General features: G+C 35.3%; 2 protein-coding genes across 14 annotated transcripts in view; one reads left to right on the forward strand and one right to left on the reverse strand.

Annotated features, from left to right (window-relative positions):
* The window catches only part of LOC123546742 (serine/threonine-protein kinase 32A-like), a 130,527-nt gene extending 107,849 nt beyond the window's left edge, over positions 1-22,678 (reverse strand). For both annotated transcript variants that reach the window (XM_045333255.2, XM_045333259.2), the window contains exons 1-2: positions 22,629-22,678; positions 11,647-11,724 (exon numbers count right to left, since the gene is read on the reverse strand). The gene's annotated coding sequence lies outside the window, so the exon portion shown is untranslated. The remainder of the gene's footprint in view (positions 1-11,646; positions 11,725-22,628) is intronic.
* An 81-nt stretch (positions 22,679-22,759) lies between these two features.
* The window catches only part of LOC123546743 (leucine-rich repeat-containing protein 27-like), a 52,689-nt gene continuing 49,434 nt past the window's right edge, over positions 22,760-26,014 (forward strand). For all 12 annotated transcript variants that reach the window (XM_045333270.2, XM_045333260.2, XM_045333263.2 and 9 more), the window contains exon 1: positions 22,760-23,210. In XM_045333270.2, the coding sequence (XP_045189205.2) occupies positions 22,932-23,210 (279 nt within the window). In that variant the 5' untranslated portion in view covers positions 22,760-22,931. The remainder of the gene's footprint in view (positions 23,211-26,014) is intronic.

The raw sequence follows: 26,014 nt of genomic DNA on the forward strand, positions 1-26,014 counted from the left end.
ATCTTTCATTATAAAATCTGGATGCAGATTTAGCATTAATAAAATACCATGATGACTAGTTTCTGTATTTCCCAAAGATAAGTACAAAATGCAGACAATTAAAGAATTATTACAGATCTACATTTATTATTCTTATAAAGCTCACTGGAGTTACAAAAACAGCATGTAAGGGCGAGTGGTTTCCTAGGTGACTGTCACATTCACATGTATATGACAGTTTCAATATTTCTAACTGAAAAAGTATTAAACTGGCTGACTAACAAGTCCAATAAATTGTTTTAATTAGATTAAAACTTAAATCTATATGTCATAATTCATCCGCTGCTGCAAAATTAACCATCAACAACAAAAATGTAATTAGTACGTATAGGACCAGACATCATGGTATTTCATAAAGTACTTGGAGGCGGCATCATCTGAATAAGAAGTGAAAGAGTATTGGATTAAATACAAATTAGAAAGAACAGATGTTGATTCCAATAATTACACTACTGTGGGAAGGCACAAGTCTTCCAGAATCAGACCCTACTCTTTATCACAGGGGTATAGTTTTGGTGTTATCTGTCCGTCCGTCCAAAACCATATCTATGACATGGTGTAGAGTATTTAAATAAAACATGGTAGAAACGTAGACTGCTGTAGGGAAAGGCCACCCTGCAAGTCTTGTTCAGATTGCAACAGTAAGACAAGAGTTATGGCCCTTTGTACATACTTAATATAGTGCTTTATTCCATTTTCTGTCCATCCAGAGTCATTTCAGAGATGGATGGAAGAATTTCAATAAAACATGGTTGAAATATTACTGATATAGGGCAATGCTTCCCTGCAAGTTTCATTCAGATTGGTTGAGTAAGCCAAGACTTATGTCCCTTTGTATTTAAATATATAATATATAAATAGTCATTTTCTGTCTGAGGTCATATCTCAGACATGGTTTCATGGATTTCAATAAAACATAGTAGAGATGTGAACTGCTACAGGGCAATGTGACCATGTAAGTTTCATTAAGATTGGTTGAGGATAACTAGATTTATGGCCCTTTGCAATCAGCATTCCAGTTTACGTTAAAACCTGCGTGATTCACACATAAAAAGTCATTTGCACAAGTTTTAAAAATCTGCTGGTACAATGCATGTGTAAAAAATCTGTCAGTGACAGAAAATACATTGTCCGTCTGTAATGAAGCCAAATTCAAGTCACCCGATCTCTTTTTGGGTTCACACGCACTAATTACTGCAATCTGGACTGTTGACAATTTGCAAGGTGCCAAAACGAGTTCAATTTACACATTGATGGCATAATTTAAGCACCACCTATTTCAGGTACTTGTAAGATTGTTGCGAGAACTGTGAAGTGAATCAAATTATTTGTAAAACATGACGGTTAATGATAAACACTTTTACCTTATTTGTATGCAAGGTATAGCAACAGAAAAAAGTTTTTTAAACAAATCTGGGGGTAAGACTTAGAGCGTCAGCTGGAATTTTTTGAAAACAACTTTTTTCAGAATTTTTGAGTGAAAGAATACTCACTGCATGAGAAAAGATGTAACTAAGAAAATGAATGATCACTTCAATGGTTTTTATCCATAAACAAGAAAATAATAGCCACCTCCTCTATCACTTCGCAAGCTTGCTTGCTTGCAGTTGTGTGTTTCATGTTCAATTAGAAATAATAAATTTGAAGAAAACAATAACTTATTCTTCTTCTCCCTAAAGTCTCACCACTTCTCTCAAAATCTGCTCGAGGGAGAAGTGACTTCTTCCAAAAAAAGCTCTAGCTGTAGCCCTGCGGTACTTATGTGAAATAAACCACTGATAAACACAGGCAAAATAAAAGTGATATACTTCTCACAATATTTCTTTATATGAAACATTTTTATTAAAAATTCATATGCCTTGGACCCAATTTTTTAATACTGTACCCACATTTACTGAAGTATGTGGGTACATGATTGTACTGCTGCATATTCTGTCCGTCCAGAGTCATAATATCTCTGCTGCTTTTTAATCATCCTAATGAACCTTAAAATGTACATTATAACAATTGCTTTTATTCTAAAAAAAATATGAAGGACACAAAATCTATTTTATCTATTCCATCCTCATAAAAATGATGACATTAATTTTCTAAGTGATTGTTGTGTAAAAAGCCACCTGAGCTACATTCATTCAGAACACAGCACTGGTTTCAAATCTTCTCGTCCACTTTGATAAAGTTTTTTCTGTTTCCTAACTTTTAGTCAACTTGCAGTAAATATAAATCACAGTGGAACAAAAATGAAATTTTGAAACTACGGCTTAGAGTTAAAAATATTGGTATATATTGTTATATATCTCTGATTAAACAGCCTAATTTTGAGATTGGACAACAACAAACATGTCATAATTAGTAAAAACTTATTCAGCTAAAAGAAGGATGAAAAGGCCTTGAAAGATCTATTTATGTCACTTCCTTCAAAATGGTCACCCCTCTCTTATCCAACTTTATCCACACTGCCACCAAAGAGTTTACGACCTTGCTGGGCTTTTAATCTTACAGTTGTAGTCATTATAATCCTCTTCCCTTCAGAAAATTTCTTTCCAGTTACGCAGCTAGGCCAAGTTTTAGAGGAGATGGTATTCAAAGTTTTCCACATCGCCATATAGAAAAAAGTAGCCCCAAGTTTTCCAACAAATAAACACAGCTTGAAAGAATATGGTAGAAGGTCACAGAAGGAACATGTGTATTGATTTAATTTTTAAAATCGGGCTAGCAGTTAAAGAGAAGATTTTTGAAGTTTTCCATAAAGCAATATTAGAGAAAGCTAGCCATAATTCCCCTGGTAATCATGATTTATTTTTTTTTTAAAAATTCAGCACAGTGAAGGAATTTGGTAGATGGTCAAGGATTTTTTTTGTCAACTTGGGTAAAAGGTCCGGTACTGACTGAATTGGGAAGAATCACAGCATAGGCATGTACTATTGCAAGCAAGCAAAATCATTAATATGTGCGAAGTTGATATTTCTTTTGTATGTACAAGTCAATAAAATACCAAACCACTAGTTTTATTTGCCTTTTTGGGATTTTTTTTTGCTTGGAAATTGGGATTACCGGTATTCCTGTGAAGTTTGGTTGAAACTAGTTTTATAGTTATGAAGGAGATATTCTATAACCTTAACCTGCTAAATTTCTAAAATGGACTGGTCTATCATTCAATTTAGGCAGTACCATTTATTATTTGAAGGAGTGTTCAATGAAAATTTACTGACTGAATAATGAACAGTGCAGACCATGATCAGCCTGCTTATCTTGGTCTGCACTGGTCGCAAAGGCAGAATCACTTCCTGCCAGCAGGCTAAAGGTTAAAGAAACTGTAAATTGTTACAGATGGACAATATGGCAACATTCAAGGATTCTAACAGCTCACCTTAAGCACTTCAGGCTCAGGTGAGATAATAAAACACACTGTGCTACTTAGTATAGCATATTATTACATGACTATTATATACATCCCGAATGAAGGACATCTCTATAGGAGAGATCATGTTGGTATACAAATCCGTTGTATCTTCTATTTTTAGAACTGACAAGACAAAGGTCGGGTGGGCAGACCCTGAGCGTCCATGTTTTTTTGTAAACAATGATGTTTTTCTAACGGCTTAAACTTTCATGAAACACAAATGATATTAATAATTTTTTGATCAATGGAAAGGATATAAAACAAGCAATTTATTGATTACTTTTAATTATTATTTCGAAATAAAATGGATTAATTATGAACGCTTAACTTACAGTGTTTTTTCTAAAAGTTTGGAGCATCGCTACGCCGCTATCAAAATCATATGTCATTTAAAATGGTTTTTCATTTTCAAAAGTTATTCAAATATGAAAATAGTAAGCATTTCAAAACTTTTTGAATTTTTAAAATCCATAAATTAGCGGAAAAGTTATTAACAATTAAAAATTCCGATCCTATACACAAACAATGTAAAAACATTTGTTTAGCCCACCACTAGAGAAACAGGTGTTAATGCGTGACGTCACGGCGATCTCTCCTATAATATTTTTTTTTCAAGCAGACAGTGTTTATAAAATATAAAATTCTTTCAATATTCTTTGTAGTTGAAACTTACTGTGTATCAAAGATACTAAGTTTATAAATAAAAAAAAAAAAAAAAAAGATCAAATTTTCACTACAGATAGATATAATATAGATCATATGAATGATTTGATTTTTTATAATTATATAGCCTAGGTGTCACTTAATCTCTTCAAACGATTTTCTTCTTTTTTTTTTATAGTTACAGATCATATTAGCAATTTTTTAAAAATATATATATTTATAGTCCAGATGTCATTTCATCACTTTGTTTAACTTTTATCTTACTCTAATAGGGTTATTATAACTGTAGGTCGATCTGGGATGCTGTATTCGGCTCAAGTGGATTTTTGCCATATCGGATCTCACGAGGCGCGCAAACATCGAGGGTGATCCAACCTTGCAAAATTCATGAGAGCCGAATACAAAATCCCAGATCTAGCTACTGTTATAATGACCTATTTATTATATACCTCTACCCTTTTGTTTGTTGTCTTGTTATTGAAAAAAATCTTCAATGCCTATCGATGTCAAAATGGAACTAAGTGAAGTTTTTATATGCGCTATTTATAGAACTGTGTCAGGTCTTGCATATTAATGAAAGTAGTCCAGCAACATACAATATGGAAGGTACAATACTGAATTTAAAAGGTACAATACAGAATTGTTTTCTGCCTGTTTATATTTAACTGTGAAATACACACCAATTTTTTTACAGAATTTATATAGGTATATAATAAACAGAATTATATGGTTACCACCAAATAAAAAATTCTGAAGAAAAAAATTAACAAATCTGAAAGTGTGACCTTTTTACAATTAAAGTTTGATCTTACCTGATTTTTAATCAATCAAGTCAAAATCATCTCAGCACTAACAAAATAAACACAACAAATTTTTATCTATAAATTCTACAAAAAGTCCAATTTTTTTATTTTTTTTTAAGAAAGTTACAGTCAGTGACTTAAAACAATGTATCTAAGTCTACAACTGTTTACATGAAATGACAAAGTATCAGAAATTTCTTGCCAATAAAATTGCAGCTATATAAAGAAACCAATACTTTTTCCGCATCAGCAGGAAAATTTCCCGTACAATACGGGCGATTATCGACAACTTCCAACGCTAGTGTAAATTTGGCTCTGAAAACAATAAACCCCAATTTCCAATAATAAACACAATCAACCACTTTTCCTTGAGATTTTTTTCAGGCTACTTAGTATCAGTAAACACTATGAACTCTACTGTACTTGGTTACATTATATGATAATTAAAGTATTAGCAATTTTGATGTACATGTATTAATTTCATTTCACGTCAGGAATCAGACTTGAGGCAATTACCCATTTAGTGAATAAAAAAATAAATTGTGGAAAATCTAAGCAAATTAGAGTTACCAATAAAATATTAAACAAAATGACCATGATAGCCCTAAGTTGCTCACCTGACCAAAACCTTTTGACCTTGTTTCTCACCAAGTCTGATGAACATGCATCAGGAAGTACATAGGAAACAGCCATTTACATGCATTTCTATTCTGAGGTAGCGGCCCCTAAAATTAATGCACTCAAGTGGAACATTTTTTAAGCTTTGGTTCAGGTGAGCTAAAATATAGCTATAAAATAAGATACTTTCTTAATAACATATAGATCTGTCACTTAATGAAACAAAAATTAAGCCAGAGTTTCCAAACACCAAGTTTCATAACATAAGCAGCCAATAGCAGGCCATGGTGGCCCTTTATTGTTCATCAGTGCTTCACAGCTAAAACAGGCATAACAACAAACTTTTTGGCCATTTACTTTGAAAATTGGCCACTAATTCAGCAACAGATCTTCCAATGAGTCATACTGGGACAAAACTGTACCCACAGCTGGTAGCCATGTCATTTTGACAAATCAAGATGGCTTTTAAAAATTTCACCTAAGAAAATTTCAGAGAATTATTTCAAAATCAGACCAACAGTTTTTTTTACAAGAAAGTTTTCATAAGGTTTCAACTGTAAAATTATTTTTGAATTGGCTACTAGTTTCTGGCAAAAAGACTTTTTAAACATTACACAAAAATAACCCACTGGTGGTCATTTTCTACAAACTAGAAATTTGAACAACATTGGAAGGGTCACCCAAGGCTCATTGATGTACAATGAACATTTCTATGAAATTATTTAAAATCAAAGTAGAGGCATAGAAGATTTTTAGCTCTGGCTGCCACTATAAAAACAAAGCAGAACCATTTAAACAATTCTGAAAGAAGATTACTCAGGGAACATCCTGTCCAAGCTTCATCAATTTTTATTTTGAAAAAAATAACCACTTCTTGAGTTTGTTTACATATTAAACTGACCAATCAGAACGGACAAACATTACCCGTTATTCCCAGATATACAGTCCGTGTCTGATAACTTCGGAATGACGTCACGTTTGTTTATGTTTTCTGGACTTATAGAACTAACAAAATAGGTAAAGCAGCTTACATAAACAATAATATTGAGTATATTTTATTGCAACATGTTTGTCAGTCCCGGTAGCTCAGTGGTTAAGCATTGATGTTTGAAATGTCGAATTATGCGGGCCGTAGGTTCGATTCTAGGTATGTGTTTTTTTTTCTCTTTCATGGTAACCACCATAATCATTCATTTTTCCTCGAATATAGTAATATATTTAGATAGAAATATTATTAAATTAACTTCTGTTTAAAGGTGACCAGCCATCAGCTCTGTGTAAACACATCGTATTATGAATGCATAGTCACGAAAACACTCGGAAATTTCAAGCAGGTTGAACTCCTCTCTGGTATATTGCCAGTATTAGTGTAGTCAACATGTCAGAGGTGTCCATGTCTGTTGTTGCAAAGAAAAACATTGTTCAGTATAAGAATGATGATAAATGCATACTACAAAATATTCTGAAGGTTATTTCAAGCAACATCATTTTTCCATATTTCAGTTTGTCATTGTATACCGTAGTGATGTATTACTGCATTTTGAATATTTTCAATTGTCTTTGAAAAAATGTAATTAAAACATTAATAAATTAGAGCCATCACTAAAGGCGATGAATGTACCCCCCTCATGCACTGACACAGTACATTGCAATTCGACACACACAAGATTGCATAATTATGTGGACTGTATGTATATAGACTGTATGTATATAGTATAGTAACAAAAAACAAAGTCCCATAACTATGCAGAATATTTATCTAAAAGAATGTAACATGCACCATGCACAACTAGGGTTGGTACTGATCACTTGTGTGAAGTTTCATTAAATTGTGTGTAAGGGTTTGGTAGATTAGGCACGCACAGGATTGCATATGCAGACTGTATGTACATAGTATGTTAACAAGAAACAAAGTCCCATAACTCTGCAAATTTTGTCGCTGAAAGAACCTAACATGCCCCATGCACAACTACTGTTGTTACTGATCACTTGTGTGAAGTTTCATTAAATTGTGTCAAGGGGATGAGGAGAGATGGTGCCCACAAGACTGTGTCTATGTACATAGTAAAGTAACAAAAAAACAAGAGGACCATGATGGTCCTGAATCGCTCACCTCTTCCCACATGATCAAGTTTTAAGTATGATGTCGTTTTTTCTATTATTTGACATAGTGACCTAGTTTTTGAGCTCATGTGACCCAGTTTTGAACTTGACCTAGATATTATGAAGATAAAAATTCTGACCAATTTTCATGAAGATCCATTGAAAAATATGGTCTCTAGAGAGGTCACAAGGTTTTTCTATTATTTGACCTATTGACCTAGTTTTTTAAGGCACGTGACCTAGTTTCAATCTTGACCTAGACATCATCAAGGTGAACATTCTGACCAATTTTCATGAAGATCCATTCAAGGGTATGGCTTCCAGAGAGGTCACAAGGTTTTTCTATTTTTAGACCTACTGACCTAGTTTTTGACCGCACATGACCCAGTTACGAACTTCATCTAGATATCATCAACATGAACATTCAGACCAACTTTCATACAGATTCCATGAAAAATATGGCCTTTAGAGAGGTCACAAGGTTTTTTTATTATCTGACCTACTGACCTAGTTTTTGAAGGCAAGTGACCCAGTTTCGAACTTGACCTAGATATCATCAAGGTGAACGTTCTGACTAATTTTCATGAAGATCTTGTGAAATATATGGCCTCTAGAGAGGTCACAAGGTTTTTCTATTTTTAGACCTACTGACCTAGTTTTTGACGGCACGTGACCCAGTTTCGAACTTGACCTAGATATCATCAAGATGAACATTCAGACCAACTTTCATACAGATCCCATGAAAAATATGGCCTTTAGACAGGTCACAAGGTTTTTCTATTATTTGACCTACTGACCTAGTTTTTGACGGCACGTGACCCAGTTTCGAACTTGACCTAGATATCATCAAGGTGAACGTTCTGACAAACTTTCATGAAGTTCTTTGAAATATATGGCCTCTAGAGAGGTCACAAGGTTTTTCTATTTTTATACCTACTGACCTAGTTTTTGACCCCACGTGACCCAGTTTCAAACTTGACCTAGATATCATCAAGATGAACATTCTGACCAATTTTCATGAAGATCCATTGAAAATTATGGCCTCTAGAGAGGTCACAAGGTTTTTCTATTTTTAAACCTACTGACCTAGTTTTTGATGGCACGTGACCCAGTTTCGAACTTGACCTAGATATCATCAAGCTGAACATTCTGACCAACTTTCATAAAGATCCCATGAAAAATGTGACCTCTAGAGTGGTCACAAGCAAAAATTTACGGACGCACGCACGGACGCACTGACGGATGGACGGACAACGGACGACGGACACCGCGTGATCACAAAAGCTCACCTTGTCACTTTGTGACAGGTGAGCTAACAAAGTCCCATAAATCTGCAAATTTTTTTTCTAAAAGAACCTAACATGCCCCATGCACAACTACTGTTGCTACTGATCACTTGTGTGAAGTTTCATTAAATTGTGTCAAGGGGATGAGGAGAGATGGTGCGCACAAGATTGTGTCTATGTATATAGTATAGTAACAAAAAAAACAAAGTCCCATAACTCTGCAAATTTTTTTTCTAAAAGAACCTAACATGCCCATGCACAACAACTGTTGGTACTGATCACTTGTGTGAAGTTTCATTAAATTGTGTCAAGGGGATGAGGAGAGATGGTGCGCACAGGATTGTGTCTATGTATATAGTATAGTAACAAAAAAACAAAGTCCCATAACTCTGCAAATTTTTTTTCTAAAAGAACCTAACATGCCCCATGCACAACTACTGTTAGTACTGATCACTTGTGCAAAGTTTCATTAAATTCTGTCAAGGGGATAAGGAGAGATGGTGCGCACAAGATTGCGTCTACGGACAGACGGACGGACGGACGGACAACCTGAAACCAGTATACCCCATCTTACAACTTTGTTGTCGGGGGGTACAAAAACAAATATTTAAACAAGAGGACCATGATGGTCCTGAATCGCTCATCTTTTGCCACATGACCCAGTTTTGAGTATGACGTCGTTCTTTCTCTTATTTGACATAGTGACCTAGTTTTGAACTTGACCTAGGTATTATCAAGATAAAAATTCTGACCAATTTTCATGAAGATCCATTGAAAAATATGGTCTCTAGAGAGGTAACAAGGTTTTTCTATTATTTGACCTATTGACCTAGTTTTCGAAGGTACGTGACCCTGTTTTGAACTTTAACTAGATATCATCAAGGTGAACATTCTCACTAATTTTCATGAAGATCTCATGAAAAATATGGCCTCTAGAGAGGTCACAAGGTTTTTCTATTTTTATACCTACTGGCCTAGTTTTGACTGCACGTGACCCGGTTACGAAACTGACCTAGATATCATCAAGATAAACATTCAGATCAATTTTCATGAAGATCCATTGAAAAATATGGCCTCTAGAGAGGTCAAAAGATTTTAATAATTTTAGACCTACTGACCTAGTTTTTTACCGCAGTTGACCCAGTTTCGAACTTGACCTAGATATCATCAAGATGAACATTCAGACCAACTTTCATACAGATCCCATGAAAAGTATGGCCTCTAGAGAGGTCACAAGGTTTTTTTTTTTATTTGACCTACGGACCTAGTTTTTTAAGGCACGTGACCCAGTTTCGAACTTGACCTAGATATCATCAAGGTGAACATTCTGACCAATTTTCATGAAGATCCATTCACAAGTATGGCCTCTAGAGAGGTCACAAGGTTTTTCTATTTTTAGACCTACTGACCTAGTTTTTGACCACAGTTGACCCAGTTTCGAACGTGACCTAGATATCATCAAGATGAACATTTAGACCAATTTTCATACAGATCCCATGAAAAATATGGCCTTTAGAGAGGTCACAAGGTTTTTCTATTATTTGTCCTTTTGACCTAGTTTTTGAAGGCACGTGACCCACTTTCAAATTTAGGTTACCTAGATATCATCAAGATGAACATTCAGACCAACTTTCATACAGATCCCATGAAAAATATGGCCTCTAGAGAGGTCACAAGGTTTTTCTATTATTTGACCTACTGACCTAGTTTTTGACGGCACGTGACCCACTTTCGAAATTGACCTAGATATCATCAAGATGAACATTCTGACCAATTTTCATGAAGATCTCATGAAATATATGGCCTCTAGAGAGGTCACAAGGGTTTTCTATTTTTAGACCTACTGACCTAGTTTTTGACCCCACTTGACCCAGTTTCGAACTTGACCTAGATATCATCAAGATGAACACACAGGCCAACTTTCATACAGATCCCATGAAAAATATGGCCTTTAGAGAGGTCACAAGGTTTTTCTATTATTTGACCTACTGACCTAGTTTTTGATGGCACGTGAACCAGTTTCGAACTTGACCTAGATATCATCAAGATAAACGTTCTGACCGATTTTCATGAAGATCTTGTTAAATATATGGCCTCTAGAGAGGTCACAAGGTTTTTCTATTTTTAGACCTACTGACCTAGTTTTTGACCCCACTTGACCCAGTTTCGAACTTGACCTAGATATCATCAAGGTGAACATTCTGACAAATTTTCATGAAGATCTTGTGAAATATATGGTCTCTAGAGAGGTCACAAGGTTTTTCTATTTTTAGACCTACTGACCTAGTTTTTGAGGGCACGTGACCCAGTTTCGAACTTGACCTAGATACCATCAAGATGAACATTCTGACCAACTTTCATAAAGATCCCATGAAAAATGTGACCTCTAGAGTGGTCACAAGCAAAAGTTTACGCACGGACGCACTGACGGACGGACGACGGACGCTGCGCGATCACAAAAGCTCACCTTGTCACTTTGTGACAGGTGAGCTAAAAATGTATAAATCACAGTGGGATTAGAACCAACGCGATAATGGAAATAAAAAGAATCGCACATGTAAAGCTAACGCTCTACGGCCGGTACTAATCTTCTACTTCAAAGTGAGCGTTCCAGTTAGTAGTATAATATAAAAGTGTGTAACTAGATAATGATAAATCATCGATGATCCCCCTGACTTGGACTTGTCCAAAAAGTCACTCCAAAGTTATCAGACACGGATTGTACACTTACCTCATTCCCAGTAAGTTCCCTGTACTTTTTTTAATTGGTGGTCTTTGACCTCTTGCTTTGTTATGCTTCTAAGTTTCCCTGAAATGGTATATGCACTGTTAATATAGATAAATATAAATGCAAACTGCCACCTAGGTTAAACATCTGCACTGTAACCTAGGAAAAATATCTGTAGTGTCAACTAGGTTAAAAATCTGCCTGGTAACCTAGGACAAGTTGAAATATCTGTACTGCCAACTAGGTTAAATATTTGCAGTGTAACCTACATGTAGGACAAATATCCCTACTGCCAAATGGGTTAAATATCTGCAGTGTAACCTAGGACAAATATCCATACTGCCAACTTGGTTAAATACCTGCACTGTAACCTAGGAAAAATACATGTAGTGCCAGTTAGGTTAAATATCTATACTGTTACCTAGGAAAAATATTTGTACTGCAAACTAGTTCAAATATCTGCAAGGAGACAGTCCATTGGCCAAAAAAGAGGAAAAATATAACAATTTTTGCACATACATGTATCTGAAAAGTCTGATGACTTTATTTTAAACATTTATGTTCAAAAAGAAGAAATCAGCCGAAATGAGGAAAACTCACATCCCTGAATATTTGCAATGTAAAATGTAATTTGATAACGTTCAATCCAGTAGTTTGTGAGAAATTTACTTACTAAGTAATAGCTATGCAGTGTTTTGTTTTGTTTCCTGGCCAATTCAAGAGCCCCAATCCAAATGGCAAATTAATAGTATGTTTTTTCCCAGTTTCAAAGCTAAAATTCCCAAAGTTCAACTTTTTCAAACAAGACTGTACCTATGAAACCTTAATAAACATTTAAAACACAACTTAATGCAAAATGATAAATTTAATGACCATTTTTTCTCAGATGTTTTCTTAAAATAAAAAAATGATACTTAAACAATTCCCAATTTAGGCATCTTACGACACATTTTTCCCAATAGCAAATGCCCAAGCCCCTTTCCCAAATCAGTGGAAAACAAGAAATATCTTTAAAAATGATGGTCGGCGAATTGTAATAAGGAAAGAAGTTTATGAATTTTTCATCTGACATTCATCTTTCATCTAACATTTTTCAAATCGCAAAACTAAACACCGCACTTTAACAATTTAAATGGTTCTCTTTTAAATTTTCGCAACGGTTTCGTAGGGTTGCAATTTTGTTTCGTTTATCCTTAGACAAATAATTACAGCAGTAGTTTCATGAAGCGGTTCATGAGAAGAGGTCATTAAACGTGTTTATATTTTTAGCTAAATTGGTCCCTATCCCCATTTGTAACAAAATAGCAGGAGACCATACGATATTGTTACACATCGAGTTTGATAAAAATCCATTACATATTTGTGGTTAATGCGAAGAAAGGCATATCTACTTTTAGCTATAGTGGTCCCTAATAGGGCCCAAGTTCCTATATAAAATTTGGAAGAGGACCTTATAATGATGCTCCAGACCAAGTATGACAAAGATCCACCAAGCTGTTCATGAGACGCTGTATAAAGGCATTTCTAGTTTTAGCTCTAGCAGCCCCTAAAAGGGGTCAAATGTCCCAGCTGAACAAAGTTGGTTGCGGGCCTAATAAAGATGCTACAAATCAAGTTTGATTAGAATACATGAGAAAAAAATCAATTAAAGGATTTTTTTTATTTATTATTATTATTTATTTCTAAAATAGGCCAACTGATCCCGCTTTAACAAATGCATATTCGCTATTCATGAATCTTTGGACAATGACGTCGCACCTTTAAAAAAGTGAAGGTCAAGCAAAACATACAATTGTTATTATTTCATTATTTCTGTTTCATAAACAAAGTTTGACTGTAGTCATATCACATAGATAAACTGTATGCAGCGTACCTGCATTTCAGTGTAATGAGATTCAGTCATTATATAGCATATATATAATGAAACAGATTTCAACTAAGTTCAATATTTGCATACCATACTAAAGAAAAATCTTCATATATAATAAATCAGTTAAATAATTTATAACAAATAAATTGGCAAAGCAAACAAGTACTCATTTTAATATGCAATCTGAATAAGTCACAAAAGCAAGAAACCTTTTCATATACAGACGACAATTGTAACAAGGAAAATCTTTTAAAAAGCACTTCTCTACATAAAAGACTCTTATCACACCCTTATTCATGTGATACGCAGACCGTATTCAGCTCTTTCTTTAATTTGATATATGTTGGCATTTGAACAGGTTTTTATCATATTTATTAAACTTACTTATCATTTTGAGATATATCAATATTCTTGCTAAATATACTGAGCCAAAGTTAGCTTTAAAACTGTGAACAGCGTCGTTTAGGATAAACGCTTTGTCTACATTTCACTCAGCGTAGCACAATCAACAGAGTGAAAGAAATTGACACTCTCGTCCAATCAGGAAGAGTGTTGCATAAATCTTCCATTTTGATAAATAATCTATAATGCGTTATCAAGTAGTTTGATTTGCAAACTGAAGTCACGTGGCATAGGTAACGAAAACGAATTTAGACGGCGTCGCCGAAAAACACTGCTATGTAATACATACAAAATTGATACTGAGGTGGATAGTGAAAAGGTTACAACATTACCTCTTCTATTGAAAAAGTTTAAAAAACTGAAAAATGTTCAGCCAGTATTATTTTTATTCATTTCAACTCTCTTTGTGTTCCAAAAAGTCACCTCCCTTGCTTGGTATAATACCATTTAGGGATTATGAGGTAGATTTTCTAAACAGCCATTATTTCTAAATCAGTTGATCCTTAGGGATTAAGTGACAGACACTTCTTGAAAGAAATGTTTTTTTTATTACTACCTTCTAGATATTCTAGCAATAGATTGCAGAATAACAAAAAAGAAAAGTTTTATGCACTTCAACTTAACATCAAAAATCATCTTCTTTTTAGCCATTATGTATGTTTTTCAACACAGCTAATTTAAATCCATTCAATATAAGATACGAGACAGAATTACTGTCTTTTAGAGAATCATAACAGACTGCTTCAGTTTTTCATCTTGAATGCAACTTGCCTCAATAATCATACCAAAATTTCTGGGGATGAAGTTACAAACCAAAATTAATTTGCAACATTCTTCCAAAGGAAAGATATAAGTGACAGTCTTTGTTTTATTAACTCAATTTCTTCTAACACTTTAGCCTAATTGCATTCATCAGATCGTAAATTAAATTTCTGTGTTCAGGTCCATTAAATTATTCTGCTAAAACCATTGCAGACACATAACATCAGACACAAGTATAATGTGTCCTGCCATTTCTTAAATAATGTGGATAGCCACTAATATTCACCCCAAAACCTTTACCAGGGGCCGTATTCATAAAGCATCTTAAGTATAAGAAATTGATTATTTACTTAAGTATTACTTAGGTAAGAAATTTATTTTACTTAAGTATATTTGTTATTCATAAAACAACTCAATAAGTAATTCTTGGCTTTTATTGTGGACGAAAACATTAAAAAAAAACCCCATTAATTTCAGACATATACAACATGCACAATTATGTTTAAAGTGCTTTTATCTGAAAAACACTTTAATCGTACTCACGACGCTGTTTTGTTTCCTGACTTAAGTCATTTCTTAAGTATCTTAAGTTTAAGCTGTTTTATACTTAAGATGCTTTATGAATACGACCCCAGGTGTAGGTTGTTTGGGTGTGGTTGATTCGAGTTGTATGGAACTGAGGCAATGAAGTGAAACTGAAAGGGAGGAAGGATAGTTACTATTTTCGGATTGATCGTTGGATGACTAGTGCTGTCTGGGATTTCTTCATTATTTTATTTTTTATTTCTTTACTACTTTATTACTTATTTCTCAACTACATTTCTCTATTCCATGAGCTTAAAGTTAAAATCTGAAGTGACTGCTTTTTTCTTCTTATGTTTAATTCAGGCTCAAATACCAAAAAACATTCAACAAAATGAGCTAAATAATCTGCTAAACAGACATGCCATTTCTTCCCAGTTAGTTTCGTTGACAGACATCTTGAAGTTCATACATTGGTTTAATGAACCCAAGGTCTGTAAAAAGTTGTTTGGGCTACGCCACATTAGAAACATGTTTGAGTCTGTACTATTTTTAGCTTGACCAATCGAAGATTAAGTAGAGCTATCCTACCCACCACGGCGCCAGTGTCGGTGTCTGCGTTGGCCTCACATGTTGGTTAAGTTTTTTGTACCAGTCCACATTTTGACAAAACATTTTGAGATAAAGCTTTGAAACTTTCAACACTCCAGTTTTAGGCAAGAGTACATAACTCCATCATGGATTTTGGCTAAATCATAGCCCCTTTTAACTTACAAATCTTTGTTCAACTTAAGTTTTTCGTACCAGTTCATATTTGTTAAAACTGTTTTGACATACAGCTTTGAAACTTTTATTACCTGTTTATCATAACAGTCTCTATCTGTAGGCAAGAGTACATAACAAGTCCATGTTTGTCAAAACTATTTTACACGTGGCTTTGAAACTTTTATCACTTGTTTATCATCATGATTCCATAAATAATTCTGTCAAGTATTTTGATTAAATTACAGCCCTTTCTGGACTTAGAAATTGGTTCAGTTTTCATATAAGTCCATGTTTTATCAAAAGCATTTGACATGTGGCTTTGAAACTTTGAACACTTGCTTATCATCATGATTTCCATCCATAGGCAATATTACATAACTCTGTCAACTATTTTGGCTGAGTTATGGCCCTTTTTAGACTCAGTTTTTGTACAAGTCAACATTTTGTCAAAACTATTTGACATGTGGCATTGAAGCTTTGAACACTTGTTTATTATCATGATCTCCATCTGTATGCAACAGCACATAACTCTGTCAACTATTTTGACTGAATGATGGCCCTTTTTGGACTTGGATATCAGTTAAATTTTTCATACCAGTCCATATTTTGCCTAACCTGTTCATCATATGGCTTTGAAACTTTGACCACTTGTTTACCATCATAGTCTATGTATGTAGGCAAGACTACATAGCTAGAATTAGGACTTTAGCTCAGTTATGGCCCTTTTGTGACACAGAAATTAGTTGAGTTTCGCATACCATTCCATATTTTGTCTAAACTGTTTGATATATTATGGCTTTGAAACTTTCAACACTTGCTTACCATCATGGTCACACATTGCCATATAGTGCTGCAAGACTTATCCAAATCCACAAATACAGGTATAGTGTTTGTCTTACCTATTTCTCTTCTTTTGTCAAGAAAATCTCTGGTAATATTCTGACCCCATATTTCCATCAATTCTTCAAATATGGTAGTAGAGCGAGCTGTCCACAGACAGCTCTTGTTATTATATATAAATGACCTCCCTGAAACACTTGAATCCAAAGTTCAACTAGAAAATGCTTTTGTAAAATAGCGCATGTCTCCCCCAATGCAAAGTCCTATAGGCAAGAAGTCAATAGGGGTCAGGAGCGAAAGTCAAAGAGACACTGATGGTTGGCTGCAATAGGGATCATCTACTTGGCATGTCCAGTCATCCCGCTAAATTTCAACACTCGTGGCCTAGTGGTTCTCAAGTCACTGTTCAGGCTCCTGTGACCTTGACCTTTAATCAAGTGACCTCAAAATATATAGGGGTCATCTACTCTGCATGTCCAATCATCCTATTAAGTTTCAACATTGTAGGTCAAGTGGTTCTCAAGTTATTTCCAAAAATGATTTTACATGAACAGGCCACTGTGACCTTGACCTTTAATAGACTGACCCCAAAATCAATAGGGGTCATCTACTCTGCATGTTCAATCATCCTATGAAGTTTCAACATTCTGGGTCAAGTGGTTCTCAAGTTATTGATCGGAACTGGTTATCAATGTTAGGCCCCTGAGACCTTGACCTTTAATGGAGTGACCCCAAAAACAATAAGGGTCATTTACTCTGCATGAACAATCATCCTATGAAGTTTCAACATTCTGGGTCAAGAGGTTCTCAAGTTATTGATTGGAAATGGTTTTCCATGTTCAGGCCCCTGTGGCCTTGACCTTTAACAGAGTGATCCTAAAATCGTTAAGGTCCATCTACTCTGCATGACCAATCATCCTACGAAGTTTCATCATTCTGGGTCAAGTGGTTCTCAAGTTACTGACCGGAAATGGTTTTCAATGTTCGGGCCCCTGTGACCTTGACCTTTCACAGAGTGACCCCAAAATCGTTAGGGGTCATCTACTCTTTATGACCAATCATCCTATTAAGTTTCAACATTCTGGGTCAAGTGGTTCTCAAGTTACTGACCGTCCGGAAATGGTTTTCAATGTTCAGGCCCCTGTGACCTTGACCTTTGATGGAGTGACCCCAAAATCAATAGGGGTCATCTACTCTTCATGACCAATCATCCTATGAAGTTTCAACATTCTGGGTCAAGTGGTTCTCTAGTTATTGATCGGAAATGGTTTTCAATGTTCAGGCCCCTGTGACCTTGACCTTTGATGGAGTGACCCCAAAAACAATAGGGGTCGTCTACTCCAGCAGCCCTACAACCCTATGAAGTTTGAAGGTTCTAGGTCAAATGGTTCTCCAGTTATTGCTCGGAAATGAAGTGTGACGTACGTACGGACGGACAGGACAAAAACAATATGTCTCCTGGGGGAGACATAATTATTTGCACATGATACTACTGCTAACCTGAATATCAATTCAATAGCCAGCATGAGTCTCACATTCTACAAGAAACCTTAGAAAATTTGGAAAATAGGAGCACAAGAGTAACATCACAGCCATTAGTAGGCTTTTGGCCAAACAAAATGGAAAAAGTTGGAAATGGAGTTCATACATGCTGTTAGTGCAGAAATCACCAAATTTAGTTTGTTACATTGCTACAAGATTTATCAAACCTTTCAAAAGCATCAACTTTCGACTCATAAATATTTTGACTGGAAGCAAGTAATTGAAAATACATTATTCTACATCTGCTCACACCACCATTGTGTTAATTGTTTGCTTATGTATGCTTGACTCATAAATAAGCTACGATGTCTGGAGTCACAAATACTGGTGAGTCAAAAGTTGATGCTTTTGAACAGTTTGTATCATGTAGTAATGATAATGCCTTGATGGTATATTTTGAAATCATTGTCCAACATTTTGTACATTTTGAAAGCTATGCAAATGGAATGTATTTTAAGAAAACAAATTGAGCAAAATGTTTCATAGGGTCAACCTCAGCTAGGCCTGTCCGAACCAAAAGCAACTAGCTGTGCCCTAGTCCATGTAGTCTTGACTGACAGCTGCATGAAGCTCAGTGCTTTTAGTGTTTTAACACACCTGATGATATTTCTGTTACCTTTTATCACTTTTGACAATACTGTCAATTTTCTTGCACTGATGCGCAGGTGCAAGTGGAGGACAAGCAATGCTGCTTTGTCCATCGAATGAATATAAGTCGAAAAAGGGGCATAATTTTGTAAAATTGCAAAACAGGATTATAGAACCTGCCAGTGCTAGCCCTGGCCATTATAAATTAATAGCCACTTTTTTTTCAGTGGAAAAATTAATAGACAAACTTGGCATGCGCGTTATTCGTGTGCGCTTTTGCATTTCAATAAAAAACATAAAACAGGGTATTTATAACTATTTAATCTTTTTTTGTTCATGGACCACTTAAACACACTTTTTTTCAATTATCATTATTCAAGTTTATCATAGGCTTTGAATAATCAAACATTTATGCATCTTCAGTTCAGTCATAAAACAGTATGTCAGGGCTCCAGATAATTTTTTTGGTCTATGAGTATTTACTCATCATAATTTATTGTGAATGAGTAAAATGGTAAAATCAGAAATTGAGTAGGAGTAATTTTATTCCCGAGAATTTGTAAATGTGAAAAATTAGAAAGCAGTTTAAGGTAGTTCTGCACCTTTGGATCGAAATTTTTTCTACAATGTAGAATTTGATTTTACTTTGATTTTTCAAAACTTCAGAATATACCTAGATCATTCAGCAAATAAAAAAGATAAGGTCATGTGCTTGATTTTTTGCCAAACTGATTTGAAAAAATTAGACCTCACGCAATTTTTCATAACTTTTGTAACATTTTCGCGAGTAGAAATTTTTCTACAATGTAGAATTTAATGAAACTTCTAACTTTTAAGGCATTATTTTGAATTTTTAACGTGTCTGATGTTTTAATATCATAAATTAACTTCAGAAAGACAGTAACGGTGCCATTGTAATAAATTTACTCATAGGTGGTTATTTATTCATATAATGATTTTCATTTCCGTACGCTGAATCCAGGCTTTATTTCACGTTTTCCGGATAAATGACGTTATGCAATCACTTCCGGTTTATCAAAGGTGCAGAACTACCTTAAAACATATTTATTGGGTGTAACCCCCATGAAATTGTATGCAGTTCACTACGGTTTCAATATTTAGCATTCAAGTTTTTTGCTTCTTTTTTCTCCCTTGGCTTGCTTTGGCTTCACCGTCTCTACCGAATCCAGCAGAATATTCAGTATACCTTGAACTATGTTTTGGGGATAACTTTAGTTGGTTTAAAGAATGCGTAGAGTGTTTCTTCACTTTTTACATTTATAGAAAGAGACATCGGGACTGGAAGTTGACATTTTAAATCCACACTGCTTTAAAATACACTACTGAACTATCCACATTAAGTCCCAACTATTTGATTTACGAACGCATTGAGTATAATATAGTTTAACCTAGGTGTATAGAGTACCATTCAATGCGTGTGTACGTTCAATGTGGGAGAATTAATGCCGATCGTGCTTTGTTATGTAAAGCATCTAGACAATTCAGATTTTGTTTAAGCTAGTTAAAAGTAATTGTGTGCTTTTCTGTAATTTTATATACGTTTTTACACGCTTAAAAGTTATCAGACATGCGTATATGCAGTATTTCTAAGCGTAATTTATGCTAAAACGCATGTTATCTGGAGCCCTGGTATGTATTTAACAAACAAACAGGAATAATGTTTTTGTTGTTTTTGTTTTTGTTTTTTTTTTCATTTGAATTCATTGCAAGTTTCTTCTAGTAAAAATCTGAATACATTTTCAATAAATGCCATATTACATTCATCATATCACTGAATATACCGTTGATACTCTTGTAAAATGCGCAGATTTATGACACCCGGGACCAACCCTGAGTCGTGAATGCATAGTATTCACGGGTATAGATGATTTTCCAACTTCAAAATATTTCAAAAGAATTTGCGATTTTCGCCATTTCGGTAAAAGGAAACTACTCTCAGCGCTTACTGTCTACGCTAAAATCTAAGATTGCCGTTACATACCGTAAAAGAGTGAGTGTTTTTTTTTCTTAAACAATTTTAATTTCATATAAAGTTAATATTATTTTGATGAAAGAAATATAAAAATATCATAGATATTATGATACTAGTTAAAGATCGAGTGTTATCTCCAACCGAGATCAAACTGTGAACAACAAAACTGACACAAGGTGTCACGCTAATTGCCGATAATTACTGGCCATTTATAAAACAGCAGACAGTGTTCAATTAAGCGTGTCAAAGTCAACGTTTAGAGGGGGTAATTATGCCTCTGGGCAAATACACTTCCTGCTACCGACTTTGCACATTTTTGTCGATAAAACTATGTATGTTCCAGCTGTTTATGGACAATGTTTTGCAATATTTTTTGTAGCATTTTTATTAATTAATCGCCATTTTCTATCGCCAAAAATTGCGTTTTAATCGACTTTTGAAATGTCGATTGGCAGCACGAGCACTGACCTGACAATGCATATCATCTCATGACAATGCACAATTGTGTGAACTGCTATGTCAAAAAAGGGCATAATTTATATAAAAAAAAAAATGCAAAGTAGAGTTATGGAACCTATGCTAGGCATATGTTGGATCATGACAGTGAACAAGTGTGTGAAGTTTCAATCCATTCCCATTAGTGGAACTGAAATACAGCTTATATATAATCGACATAGCCTTATAGTCATCTGGCTTATCGGGATGTCTTATTTCATGATATTTTATAGTCGTCATCCTTCTAAAGGGACAGAGACAGTCAAAAGTTAATTATCATGCTGTCCCCAAGCGTCCTGATATTTGGACTGATTAAATCTTAACCCAAAATTGCTAAGGTGAAAAAGGGGGCTTAATTTTGTAAAAAAAAAAAAAAAAAAAAAAAATGCAAAATATAATATAGTGTTTATAAAATCATTTATGGAACCTGTGCAATGTAACTGCATGTAGGTCAGTTTATCACAGTGAATAACTGTGTGAAGTTTCAATCCATTCGCACATGTGAGATACATGCTTACATACAAAAACGATGCCGCCCCATGGGTTAGTCCAACAGCGCTACCTATTCTTTGAATGGTCCAGCTAAAAAGTGTAAAAAAGTATACTGGGTATACCAATTACCGGGATATACATATTACCGCGAATGTCCCATTTTGACACTTAACATGAAAAGTGCTTTATATTTTTTCTCTCATTATTCATGCTCAATGTGCTTAGATTTTTAGCAAAACTATTTTTGAAAATTGGAGTGTCTTTCTCTTTATTTCACAATGATCCCAGAAAATAAGGAATTTAGCTAATTGACTGGTCATTATAGTTAAACTTTGCAATTTTTCTCCGCAATTTTTTCAATGAAGTTGCTTTTTTCTGCCATATCTGTTTCATATTTAGTTTGGCCTATTGTAAAATAGAACTGCTTTCTTTGTCTTAGATCAATTTAACAACTTCTTTAGATTGAAAGTTGAAATTCACGGTAATAGGTATATGCCAGAAAATGCTAAAATTGCCCACCTCTGTTCTTTAAATGACAATAGTGGAACTTTTACCTGGTGTTTTGATGATTTTTTTGCCAAAAGTCTAAAGCTAAAATATAAATTAATTAAACAGAACAAAATTTATCCTTTCATACATCCGTTTTGTTATAAATAGAGTACACTGAATATAAGACTCACGGTAATTGGTATACCCAGTATAACATTTATTTACCTGTCTCACTTTCTTGGGGTTAAGAGTGCTCTTCCCTTGGCTGCTGAATATGGCAGGTGCGCGTGACTTAATTTTCCCGCAAGAATTTTATTGGATTATTTGTACCATATGATCAATATCACCTTGGTGATTGGGTTGTTTATCGGCCATTTTGGAAGATGGCGACTTACATATGCCGAACAAAATAATGTTAAGATTTTCTTATAGCCGTGCATTTAGACAGAAAACAGATTAGCCATCAATACTAAACCACTCCCTAGTTACACTTCACCTAAATACATCTATTTGCCACAAGATTACATCATGACAAACATGCAAGATGCAGATGAGTCGTTGGAGATGGCTCGTTCTGAAAATGGAGATTCTACTTCCAGTGAACTTGAAAGACTGAATAATGCTTCACCGTGTCCTTCTGGCACAGACTCCCCCACTGAAAGGGGCATAGCAAAGACCAAGAAACAGGAAGATGTTATCCTCAGGTCGATTGAAGAAGCAGCAAGATTGGGAACTAACACCCTTGATCTGAGTCACAAGAAAATGAGACAGATTCCATCAGAGATAATGGAAATGCCACAGATAGAAGTAACCATATACATTTTCTTTTATTTAAGTCTTTCTGCATAATCTAACACAGATCAAACTAGGGAAATGTATGCTTGTTCTTTGAAGGCTTTATTTCTATGTCATAAGTTTCTTCAGCCCGCCCACTTAGCTCAGTTGGCAGTTACTTGCGGAGAACAGGTTTGTACTGGTACAGAATCCAGGAACACTGGTTAGGTTAACTGCCCGCCGTTACATGACTGAAATACTGTTGAAAAACAGCGTTAAACAAACAAACAAACATAAGTTTCTTGTTATAAATCCGAATAAGCTACATGAACAAGCAATTACAAATTTTGTTAATGTGTGTTGACCATTTCAGATTGTCACTTATTTGAACCCCCTAGTGTGGATTGTCTTGCACTTGTTGTAGGAAATGATTATTCAATGTGTAGTTGTAAGTTGATGGTACTTTGCTATGATGAATTGACATAAGGTAACATTTTCTTGCATTGAGTCTTGTTCCCCAGTTGTCTGCCGTATCTTGGAGTGATAGTAAATCCTTTTGTAGAGTTATGTGATTTTGATATGATGAGATTTGCTGGTAAAGTAAACAGTCATCAGCAAATAGATGCACTTGGTATGTCACACTTTTGGGAAGATCATTGATATGATATAGGAAGAGTAGAGAACCCAGTACGGTTCCTTGGGGTACCCACCAGTCAACTCTACATGACAGTGATGACACTGATGCTTCCCATTCAACAATAACACATTGTTTCTGTAATTGTCTAGTTTGTAACGTAATTTTCGATGAGGTACGGTATCAAACGCTTACTGAAGTCTAATGTAACCATATCTATTTGTTTTTATGCCCCCGAAGGGAGGCATATAGTTTTTGAACCGTCTGTCTGTCTGTCGGTCTGTCGGTCTGTCCGCAATTTTCGTGTCCGGTCCATATCTTTGTCATCGATGGATGGATTTTCAAATAACTTGGCATGAATGTGTACCACAGTAAGACGACGTGCAGTGCGCAAGACCCAGGTCCGTAGCTCAAAGGTCAAGGTCACACTTAGACGTTAAAGGATAGTGCATTGATGGGCGTGTCCGGTCCATATCTTTGTCATCGATGGATGGATTTTCAAATAACTTGGCATGAATGTGTACCACAGTAAGACGACGTGCAGTGCGTAAGACCCAGGTCCGTAGCTCAGAGGTCAAGGTCACACTTAGACGTTAAAGGATAGTGCATTGATGGGCGTGTCCGGTCCATATCTTTGTCATCGATGGATGGATTTTCAAATAACTTGGCATGAATGTGTACCACAGTAAGACGACGTGCAGTGCGCAAGACCCAGGTCCGTAGCTCAAAGGTCAGGGTCACACTTAGACGTTAAAGGATAGTGCATTGATGGGCGTGTCCGGTCCATATCTTTGTCATCGATGGATGGATTTTCAAATAACTTGGCATGAATGTGTACCACAATAAGACGACGTGTCACACGCAAGACCCAGGTTCGTAGCTCAAAGGTCAAGGTCACACTTAGACGTTAAAGATCATTTTTCATGATAGTGCATTGATGGGCATGTCCGGTCCATATCTTTGTCATTCATGCATGGATTTTAAAATAACTATGCATGAATGTGTGACACAGTAAGACGATGTGTCGCGGCAAGACCCAGCTCCGTAGGTCAAAGGTCCTAAACTCTAACATCGGCCATAACTATTCATTCAAAGTGCCATCAGGGGCATGTGTCATCCTACGGAGACAGCTCTTGTTTTCATTACGTCATCCATTGTTGTGATTAATTGACTTTCACAAGAGTGTCCACTTTAGAAACCATGTTGTAAAGAGGTTAATATTTTATGGTGTTCCGGGTGTTTAAAGATGTGATGGCATATGATATGTTCTTATGTCTTACAGCAGAGGCTTGTAAGTGACACTGGCCTGTAATTGCTGGCTTTGTGGCGACTTCCTTTTTTAAAGATGAAACATTCCCTTTTCTCCAATCTGAGGGTAGAGTGCCAGTAGATAGACTGATCTTTGGAACAGTGACTTAGTATTCTGTTTGGGATACTATCAGGACCACTTGCTATGTTCAGTTTGCTCAAATGTTTTTCCACACCAGATGTTGTTATTTTGAGATCATTTATGTCCAGGTATCTAGGTGAATCAAGCAAAGAATGTGAAATAATTGAATCAGTTACTGGCAGATTCCATCAGTAAAATGCATAATAGTCTATTTTCTCAGACTCTAACATCACTAGATTTTATTTCATTTAGCAGAATTTCTAGCAATTCATGGTGGACGCTTGTCATGTCATGTTGGGCCTCTGCAGCCAGTTGTTAAGAATAAACTTGAAATCACTTTGTCTCATTGATGTGGGTTCATGCTGCAGCTTAGTTTAGGGTGTAGAATTCTTTGTGAGGCAACCATACAGCTGGCTAATGGAATGTTAGTAGTCATACCTAGGCACCGGACCATGATGAACTATTGCTGGAAGGGCGCCTGGGGTTTTCCTGAACCATCAAAAGCTCTTTTAAACATTTGGTTGAAATGAAACTTTTAGCTCTTATCCATGGCAGGATAGAGCTGACACCTGCCTTCTGCTTACTGACCATTTTATACATGAAGGAGAAGCAGTTTTTCTATTTTTCAGAGATGAAGACTGGAGTGGGAGATCCTGCAGCATCTTGGTGTTGAAGTTTTTGTCTCGTGCTCTTTTGTCACACCTGCTTTGAGTTTTACTGTCTGTATTTTAACCAAGTGTGAAATGTCTTTGATATAAGGGTCACAGACTATAGAACTATATTCCATGAATGGTCGTTATATAATCTGAATAT

Source organism: Mercenaria mercenaria, chromosome 9, assembly GCF_021730395.1.
Source record: "Mercenaria mercenaria strain notata chromosome 9, MADL_Memer_1, whole genome shotgun sequence".
NCBI lineage: Eukaryota > Metazoa > Mollusca > Bivalvia > Venerida > Veneridae > Mercenaria > Mercenaria mercenaria.